We start from the raw sequence: 10,381 nt of genomic DNA on the forward strand, positions 1-10,381 counted from the left end.
GGGCACTGATCCCATAAACTGGACACTTGTAAGCTCTAGACTCCAGTATAATAACCATCCACAGAGAACTACCGAAATATGTTCATGTATTTACCTTAAACGAAAAAAAAAACATAAGGCATCTTTAGAATTTACGATATCAAGTAGGGAGTCTGAGGGATCTGACTACACAGGGCTTGGCTGTAGTCTGATACCACGGAAACACATATGTTTTGCACAGGAGCTGTATGCACAAAGCTTTAAACATCCGGGCGGTCCACACTTAACTCAGTACTGACATTCTAAAATGTCAGTGTAGATTAGGTTTGTTAAATGAGGTCATGGAGGATCAGGGGAGACAGATACAGCCAGAATCTCAACAGAGAAGCAGACAAGGTTTATTACTGTCTCTGCCTTCCTGACTGCAAAATACCCAGCGCTAAACAAATGCTGTGTAAATAGTATACAGGAAACACTGTCGGTACTCCATCCTCCCGACCCAGTGACCTTGTGATCTCTGGATGTGGGGAAAGAGCAGAAGCTACAGGGTGCTAGGAAAAACAGTCAGCTCTGCTATGAAGGCAGGAGGCTGAATTTCCACTGTAACTGTGACTAATAAATATAGCAGCCCCAGTTACAGGGGAAATCAGCAATGGAAATAGTGTATTAATATGTTAAAAAGGTATTTTATTATTATTATTATTATTATTTAAGACCTTATATAAGGCACAGCGAGTGAAATAAAGAAAAAAAATAAAGTAAAAAAAGTAAAAAAATCATTTATAGCTGCTTCCTCATCAGAAAAAAATATAAAAATATGTCCAATATATACAAAGAATTTCTACACAGAGGATAATGCAATTTTGAATGTTTTCAGCTGTCTTTTGTGGTCGTAAAAATAGACACGAATTTCCTAAATATTTTTTTCAATTTTTCCCTGATATCAGAAAAAAAGGAATATAAAAATGACATAAAAATTAAGCCCCAAGTATCAGAAAATAAAGGGTAAAATTATTTGAATATCTTATTTATTCTCCAAATGCAAAATCTCAGAAAGGTGACAATGACCAAAAGCTGCATAAAATTTCAATCCTGTGTGACCGTCACCGCATACAGAGACTTAAAGGCATATTCCCATTATCATACAGTAGGTGGAAATTGTCATATAGAGCTTGAAAAAAAAAAAAACAAGCAGTTTAGTAATTTTTATTCTTGAGATATTAACACTTTTCTGTTTGTTTACAGCTCGTTGCCTAAGAGACCGACCACCCCTGCAGTCTACCTTGTAAACACTGCGTTGAAGCTGGCTGGGATTAGGAGGTAACAGCGCGCTCCAGCGATTCTGCTAGCTACAGACCAGCGCTTACAAGTTAAACAGAAAAGAGCTTGTAAGCGCTGCACTTGTTCTGTGAAGCTGTGGTGGTCGGTCTCCAAGGCGACAAGCTGTAAACAAAACAAAAGTGTTAATATCTCAAGAACGACTGAAAAGGTTATAAAAACGGGAATAACCCTTTAAACTCTAAATAGGAAACGGTTTCCCCTGTTCTCGAGTCCTGACCGCTCACACGATTACACAAACCTCCAGGGGAAGGTGAATAAAATATATTTAATATTTAATCCATAGTAATAGTCATTTCTGAAATTATTTACAATTAACAGTACAATTAGCGCTGGCAGTGACCGTCTCTCCGGCTGCCTCTCCGGGACACACACGGGCCGCGGCACGTCAGACTGGCACCTGAAATCATAAGTACAGGCCACCTGGGGGGACAAGAGAAAAGATCACATGTCCTGGCTGTAATGGAAATCAGCTCTCTACCTACTAAACTCCTGGTAACGTTGTGCTTATTCACCGCTGCCCATCTGAGGAAGCAGAGCTGCAGTGTAAAGTACAGTGAACTATAATGGAAAGAAACTTAATTACATCCACACAAGACTGCAAAAAGTGAAAATGATCAAATATGAAGTAGATGGTCCCCTCTGTCCCTCCGTCCTGACATTTACCTGTCACGTCTACACTCGCTCCGGTGATATATTTGCTCTCGTCCGAGGCCAAGAAAGCGCAAGCATCGGCGACATCTGAAATAATGAAAACTGCAGTTAGGGAAACGTCTTGGGGATGCGGTAGAGGCTCCTGGAGCTGCACTGTACAGGTGAACACCATCTACTGATCACTCCTAGTCCTCCTGGCACTGTCCTGTCCCTCCTATTGCTCTCCCTGTCATTCAGGTCCTGGGCAATGATGTGATGTGCAGCAGCGGAACTGGAAGAGCGCCACGAGGATAGAGCCGTGTCCACACCAGTGTATGGAGAATTCGGGGTGCAGGCCTGGCTGCCAGTCTCAGAGAACCTATGAACGGCTCACCTTCAGGCTGGCCGAGTCTTCCCAGCGGTATCATACCCGCAAACTGTGAAAAAAGGGGAGAATAATGAAACCACAATATACACAAGACGTGATCAGAACTGAAGACACCACACAGGAAAGTGGGAATCACACTGTAACCAACACCCACTGTGGAGCAGGGGCACCCAGGTATATCTATAGTCTTCTGTGTAATCAAAATGGAGGAATTTAAAACAGAGGCAAATTCAGAACCAGAGGAGTCCAAAGAGGCCGATGTCTCACTCAGCACCGTGAAAAAGACTCACTTCTCTGTAGGTTGATATTCACTATTATATATTTAGTTGGAAATCTACAGACGTTTGTCTGACTTCAGAAAAGATAAAATTCTACCTGCAGCCGCTATTAACGCCATATGGATTAACAGTATACGTCTGTATACAGGGAGCCCCCCCAGTGGTGGCCGCAGGCAGCTCCCCCTAGTGGTGGCCGCAGGGAGCTCTTCCTAGTGGTGGCCGCAGGGAGCTCCTCCTAGTGGTGGCCGCAGGGAGCTCCTCCTAGTGGTGGCCACAGGGAGCTCCTCCTAGTGGTGGCCGCAGGGAGCTCCGCCTAGTGGTGGCCGCAGGGAGATCTTCCTAGTGCTGGCCGCAGGGAGCTCCTTCTAGTGGTGGCCGCACGGAGCTCTTCCTAGTGGTGGCCGCAGAGTGTTCCCCCTGGGAGTGGGCACAGGGATCTCCCCATAGGGGTGGCAGCAGAGAGCTCCCACTAGTGGCGGCTGCACAGAGCCACTATGACAACATTACAATAAAGTGGGGACGCAGCAGTACCGGGTCCTCCGCTACCCCAGACCTCACACCCGTCCTAGGTCCCATGGGTCAGTAATGTGGAGCCACAAATGTATAACAAGAAAGGGGCACCGGGTCCTATACATACAAGAGAGTAAAGGACGCCCTACCAGACAGTCACTGCAGACATCCGCTCACCTTGTCCAGCACTTTCTGTGGGACTTTATCAGTCATTGGGGTGGCAATAAATCCGGGTAATACTGTGTTACAGCGAATACCAAACCTGTGAGGGAGAAGGGGAACCACTGAATGGCAATACTGTACTCATGACTTACATATCCAGACCACGAGCTGCTTACACCGCTGCAGGGTTCATCACAGAGAGCTCTGACACACTGTAACAAGCTCTGCAGCTGTGGCCAGGGCAGATGTAAGTCATGCTTCCTTTAATGACTCATTTCTACTCACTTGGCGAGTTCTTTGGCTGCAGTTCTTGTCAGACCTTCGACTCCGGCCTTAGAGGCAGCGTAGTTCGCCTGCCCGAGATTCCCCACCTGCGGCAGACGATAGATATACCGGTATATAGATTACTGCCTGGTCACCTCGGAGCGAGGAGGACCGCCATAGTGTCAGCTAGTAGACACCATGCTCCGTGTGTATTACCGCCCTATACTCGCCCATCAGACTGACGTTCAGTCATTAGACCTGTGTCTATTCATTATTTGTCCATCTCACCTTCCCCACGATGCTCCCAATGTTAATGATGGAGCCGCCATTTTTCCCACTGGCTACAATAGATCGGGCCACTGCTTGTGTGATCAGAAACGGACCCTGCAGGAGGCAAAAAGAAAGAAGATGGTGACGTCTGACCTCCCATCATGTCAGATCTCTGCCGCTGACTTCATTGTATTTGACAGGAGAGAAAGAGGAAACCCGAGACACAATGCCCCTAAAATGCTAACTGTGCGCTGACGGAGATGGGTGGGATGTCCATTCTGGGTGTCCATTGAGAGCTAGAATTGCCCCCCTCTTACATGGCCATACTCCCTACACTTACTTATACACATTAAAGAAAAGTCGGGGAAATCTGCAGATCTCAGCGCTGCTAATGAGTATGGGGGCACAGAGAGTCTGACAAGAGCCAAGCGGTCACCATGTGTCTGGGAGGCCAGGAGAGACATCAGTAAGTCACAACAGCTACCTAAGGAGCAAGGAGATCACAAGAGAACGATCCTTGAAAGGCTCCTAAAAATGTACAAGGAGCAGGAATGTTTCCATATAATAAATAGATGCGTATTCACCGGCTGTAACATCCGTGTGGATCCAGAGCAGGGCGCTCCAGTGGTCTGTTCTGGGAAAGGATGCAATAACTTCCTGTTCTGGTCAGTAGACCGCTGCAGTCAATCACAGGACTCAGCAGTCAGGGGGCCAAAGAAAGGGACGTCATTGCGTCCTATTCCGACACAGAGCAGCCTGCGCTGGATCCATGATGCACCAGACAAATATGAGATGGAGCAGTGTTTATAGAATACAGTCCCTCAACAACCAAAGAGAGGACCCCTGAGGCAAATTCTGGGGGGTGACGAAGCTGATATACTGTGTGCAATACTAAGGAAATCTTGACCTGTAGGGGAAAACTTGTGGAGTGGAGTTAAGAAACACTGGAATAGATAGATTTCTACTCGCTGATAAAGCGCCAACATATTCCACAGCGCTGTACAGACTTTATCATCACTCACAATCTACATTCCCTATCAGTATGATGTCTATGGAGTGTGGGAGGAAACCGCCGCAAACACGGGGACAACATACAAACTCCTCAGAGATGTTGTCTTTGGTGGGATTTGAGCCCTGGACCCCACTGATCCCCTTATCGGCTCAAGGATGTTATTCAGATATATAGATAGGAGGATATAGAAATAATGAAGCCGCACTAGTCGTATATTGTCGGGTGCTCGCCGTCAGAGAATTACCAAAGACCCCATAAATAACTAACCTAAAAAAAGGAGGGGAGCACCTCACTATTAATGTGCAACAATGACAGACTCTTATTAGCCCATGAACCGCAGCGCAATGTTTCTGCTCATACGTCTTGAGCATTTCTCCAGCCTGGTGGGATAGATCGATACCTTGAGGTTGACATTCAGCACAGAGTCAAACGATTCCTCTGAGAGGCGAAGCAGAAATTCATCCCTGGTGATTCCAGCGCTATTCACAGCTACACGAGGAGGAGCAGAGAAGCGAGACTGAGGGGGGAAACAGAGAACAGTCACTGACCAGCACATTACTGTGTGCGCTGCTGGACCACATGCAGGAGGAGCCCGGGGTCCAGTCTACCTGTATCTGCTCCATTAGGGCAGTGACACTCTCAGATCTGGAGACGTCGGCTGTGAGGGCCACATGGTCCTGTCCTGGGACATCCCGGCTCAGGCTCTGTAGGGTCTTGTTAGCAGATTCAATGTTAAGATCAATAACAGCGACTGATGCCCCTTCTTGTGACAGTCGCTGGCAGACTGCTCGACCGATGCCGCTGCCACCACCTGAGGAGGTGCCAGAGGGAGAAATATATAAACGCTGCATCATATGAATCTGTCACACCACCCGGGGATTAGTTATTTTATGCTCTTGCTGTAAATGAATAGAAATATTCTTGTGCACAGATAGCAGAGGAAAAGCTGGACTGGATACAACTGCAACAAACACTCAGCTGTGTCAGCAGGAACAGGTCGGGCATAATCGGTACATGTCTGCATTCTGCACTGTGGGTCTGAAGTGTGTTTTATACCATCCTGATGGAAATATCACATGAATGTTTACCAGATGCCACTGGTGCCAGTCACCCAGGGCCTCCATGATAAAAGAAAAGCATCCACCACTTGGTGTATGTATATATATATATATATATATATATATATATATATATATATATATATACACTACTCACAAATAGTTAGGGATCTTTGGCATTCATGTGAAATTTATAGAAAAAGTAAAAAGTTCCTGCTCCAGTGATATTTTATCATGACAGTCGGGCATTTTAGTAGAAACAGCAATGGTGATTTCCACATCTCAAACTATTTATTGACACAAAAGCCAACACCAGTGATGGGTATACCCCTCCAAAAATGTCAATGTCTTAATAACTTGAGGATCAAATACAGCTTGACAACAACGTCTCCTGCTGTTCACAAGTGGAGTTATAGTCTGCTGAGGCATGGCATCCCACTCTTCGTGAAGGGCGATCATTGAGGTTCTGGGGTACAGAGGTAAGAGCCTCTACAAGGTTACTCAGCTGAGCCTACAGGTTTTCTATGGTATTTAGGTCTGGAGAAAGTGCAGGTCTCTCCATTTGAGGTAACCTGGTCTCCAGCTGCCGTTCCCTAATAATGCGACTTCGATGAGCTGGAGCGTTGTTGTCCCTGAAGATGAAATTAGTCCTGTGTTGTTCATGCAGAGGCACAATGACTGGATTAATGATGTTATTCACGTAGTAGGCGCATGTCACTGCTGTACCATTCACAAAGTGTAGGGCAGTTCTGTATTGACTAGACACCTGCCCACATTGCAATGCCACCACCACCAAAGGCTCATCTGGTGAATATGGTGGCTGGTGTATAGTGCTCTCCTTAACGTCTCCCAACATCATTGGCGGCCATCATTTCTGCTCAGTGTGAATCGACTCATCAGTGAACAGCACTGAGGTCCACTGGTGCCTCATCCAGCGTAGATGCTCCCTGGCCCATGCAGGACGATAGTGGTGTAGTCAGGTACCCTTGCAGTTCGTCTAGCATGCAGACCACGCTGATGTAAACAGCTTTGTATGGTCTGACATGACACTTGGTGCCTCTCACCTCCCTTAAATGTGCCTGGAGCTGTGATGCATTCACCATCCGATTCCGAAGGGCATTGTTCACAATGAATCAGTCATCAGTGTGGGATGTGGCCAAAGGACGTCCATGTCTCTGCCTTTCTGTGACTCTTCCAGTCTCTCTGTATCTCTGTTGCACCCTGCTGATGACTCTCTAAGCTCAGTGGCCACTTCTGAGAACATCCAGCTTAAAGCCTCACAATGGCGCGGTACTGCTGATCAATTGTTAGGTGTCGTCTTGGTCTCATAATGGCAAAATGTGAACAGAGTGATGTGGAGGACTGTGTAATACCAATTCTAATTGGACCCCGAAATCCTCAGATTTCACCCGAAAGCCAAATATACCGAACGTTTTGTGAGTAGTATATATACAAACTCTTTATACTCTCATTACTGGCGGCTTCTGTAAGCAAAATCCTAATCTCCTTATAGGATTCCATACAAAAAGAAATGGAAACCAAATGGGGCCAAAATGCATGTGTCCCATATGTGCCAGGGGCTTCCCGTATGTGCTGAGGAGTCCTATATGTAACAGGGACTTTCTGTATATGTCGGGGCCTCTTGTATGTGCTGGGGGCTTCCCGTATGTGTCGGGGCTTCCTATACGTATCAGGGACTTTCTGTATGTGCTGGGGGCTTCCTGTATGTCCCAGGGCTTCCTATACGTATCAGGGATTTTCTGTATATGCCGAGGGCTTCTTGTATGTGCTGGGGGGGCCTCTTGTATATGCCAGGGGGCTTCCTGAATGTGCCGGGGGCTTCATGTAAGTGCTGGGGGCCGCTTGTATGTGCCAGGGGCTTCCTGTATGTGCTGGGGGCTTCCTATACGTATCAGGGACTTTCTGTATATGTCGGGGGCCTCTTGTATGTGCTGGGGGCTTTCCGTATGTGTCGGGGCTTCCTATATGTATCAAGGACTTTATGTATGTGCTGGGGGCTTCCTGTATGTGTCGGGAGCTTCCAGTATGTGCCAGGGCTTCCTATACATATCAGGGACTTTCTGTATGGCCAGGGGCTTCCAGTATGTGCTGGGGGGCCTCTTGTATATGCCGGGGGGCTTCCTGTAAGTGCTGGGGGCCTCTTGTTTGTGCCAGGGGCTTCCTGTATGTGTTGGGGGCTTCCCATATGTATCAAAGACTTTCTGTATGTACCAAGGGCACATACGTATCTGTATGTGTCAAGGGCTTCAAGTATATATGCCGAGGGTCTCTTGTATGTGTTGGAGGCTTCCTGTATAAGCCAGAGGCCTCTTGTATGTGCTGGGGGCTTCCTTATGGGCTAGGGGGCCTCTTGTATATGCCAGGGGGCTTCCTGAATGTGCCGGGGGCCTCTTGTATGTGCCGGGGGCCTCTAGTATGTGCCGCAGGCTTCCTGTATATGCCAGGGGCTTCCTGTATGTGCTGGGAGCTTCCTATATGTATCAGGGACTTTCTGTATGTGCCAACGGCTTCCTATACGTATCTGTATGTTCCGGGGGCTTCCTGTATATGCCTAGGGCCTCTTGTATATATGCTGGGGGCCTCTTGTATGTGCCGGGGGCTTCTTGTCTATATGCCAAGGACCTCTTGTATGTGCCGGGGGCATCTTGTATGCATCGGGGGCTTCCTGTATGTGCCTAGGGCCTCTTGTATGTGCCGGGGGCTTCCTGTATGTTGCGGGGGCTTACCGTATATATGCTGGGGGCCTCTTGTATGTGTCGGGGGCTTCCTGTCAGTGCCGGGGGCTTCTTGTCTATATGCCAAGGACCTCTTGTATGTGCCGGGAGCTTTTTATACAAAAATGTTTCCATTCACACACAGCAAGCAGAGATAATAAGAAAATGGGGCGGAAAAAAAGGACATTAAATCTGCCAGAAAGTTGTATAAGTTTTCATTCTACAGCAGGTAAAAAGGTTTGCCTGGACAAGTCGCCCCCTAGAAGAGAAAATTATAAAAACTAGTGCCACCATCTGGCACATTGCACCGCGCTGCGTCCTGACACAAAGATGTCACCTCGGCTGCGGACATTGTGCCTCCTGTCTGTACAGTGACTGCACAGTCGCCACTTATTGATGCAGTGACAGCCATTGTCGCTCAGTCAGGTTTTCCCTCTATATCTTATCTGCTTTTTGACTGTTCTTCAGGTATAAATCACTGTCTCAGACTATCTGCACTGTATTTGGTGATTTGTACACCGTGCTTTACACTGCAGCACTGCCTGCTGTGTATAAACACAATCCCAGCAGGAGGTAAAGGAAAACGGCTCTGATTACTAATGTCCTTTACTGCACAATCACAACAGGCAGGTTATTCCTGTGGGGCGGGAGATAAGCGGCTGCCGGAAGCCTCTGATCTGCGGGTACAAAGGGGCTGACGGCTACAGTCCGACCAGAGATCCCTACTGGATCCCAGGAGCCTCTGACAATGGCCGCACAGGGGCGGGAGGGGGTTTATATAGAATGACCTGTCACAAGAGCCAACACAGACCGCAGCCTGATGGGCGCCGCCATGATTCCTCCAGGCCGGGGACCATAAAGACGAAGGGACCGGAAGTGCCCGATCATAGATGAGGAGGGAAAGAGCGTCTCCTGCGGCTCCTCCAGTATCCAGGCCTCTATAGACAGTGACTGGAGACCTGTGACCCTGCAGCATGCTGGGAGTTGTAGTTTTACGGCAGCTGCAGAGTGAGGAGTCTGACATCAGTAGTGAGAATACACAATCCACTCCACCTACTGTAATGTATGTGCACAACACCAGCAGAATAGTGAGTGCAGCTCTGGAGTATAATACAGGATGTAACTCAGGATCAGTAATGTCATGTATGTACACAGTGACTGCACCAGCAGAATAGTGAGTGCAGCTCTGGAGTATAATACAGGAGGTAACTCAGGATCACTAATGTATGTACACAGTGACTCCACCAGCAGAATAGTGAGTGCAGCTCTGGAGTATAATACAGGATGTAACTCAGGATCAGTAATGTAATGTATGTACACAGTGACTGCACCAGCAGAATAGTGAGTGCAGCTCTGGAGTATAATACAGGAGGTAACTCAGGATCACTAATGTATGTACACAGTGACTACACCAGCAGAATAGTGAGTGCAGCTCTGGAGTATAATACAGAATGTAACTCAGGATCAGTAATGTAATGTATGTACACAGTGACTGCACCAGCAGACTAGTGAGTGCAGCTCTGGAGTATAATACAGAATGTAACTCAGGATCAGTAATGTAATGTAATGTACACAGTGACTGCACCAGCAGACTAGTGAGTGCAGCTCTGGAGTATAATACAGAATGTAACTCAGGATCAGTAATGTAATGTATGTACACAGTGACTGCACCAGCAGACTAGTGAGTGCAGCTCTGGAGTATAATACAGGATGTAACTCAGGATCAGTAATGTAATGTATGTACACAGTGACTG

At 47.3% G+C, this 10,381-nt stretch overlaps 1 protein-coding gene across 2 annotated transcripts; it reads right to left on the reverse strand.

The window, feature by feature from the left end:
- Window positions 1-1,566: 1,566 nt before the first annotated feature.
- On the reverse strand, window positions 1,567-9,560 carry HSD17B8 (hydroxysteroid 17-beta dehydrogenase 8). Of its 2 annotated transcripts, none has more exons than XM_073641991.1 (9): window positions 9,416-9,560; window positions 5,443-5,645; window positions 5,235-5,351; window positions 3,841-3,936; window positions 3,574-3,659; window positions 3,304-3,388; window positions 2,345-2,387; window positions 1,984-2,058; window positions 1,567-1,740 (listed from the first exon to the last, which is right to left on the reverse strand). In XM_073641991.1, exons 1-9 carry the CDS (start codon window positions 9,513-9,515, stop codon window positions 1,724-1,726), a joined length of 822 nt encoding a protein of 273 aa, XP_073498092.1. In that variant the 5' UTR covers window positions 9,516-9,560; the 3' UTR covers window positions 1,567-1,723. The 2 variants fall into 2 exon arrangements, with proteins under 2 accessions (XP_073498092.1, XP_073498093.1); XM_073641992.1 differs by having other exon boundaries at window positions 9,439-9,536.
- Between the last annotated feature and the right edge of the window lie 821 nt (window positions 9,561-10,381).

This window comes from Phyllobates terribilis, unplaced genomic scaffold, assembly GCF_046119375.1.
Source record: "Phyllobates terribilis strain yellow unplaced genomic scaffold, ASM4611937v1 Scaffold_7__3_contigs__length_470593459, whole genome shotgun sequence".
Taxonomy (NCBI): Eukaryota; Metazoa; Chordata; class Amphibia; order Anura; family Dendrobatidae; genus Phyllobates; species Phyllobates terribilis.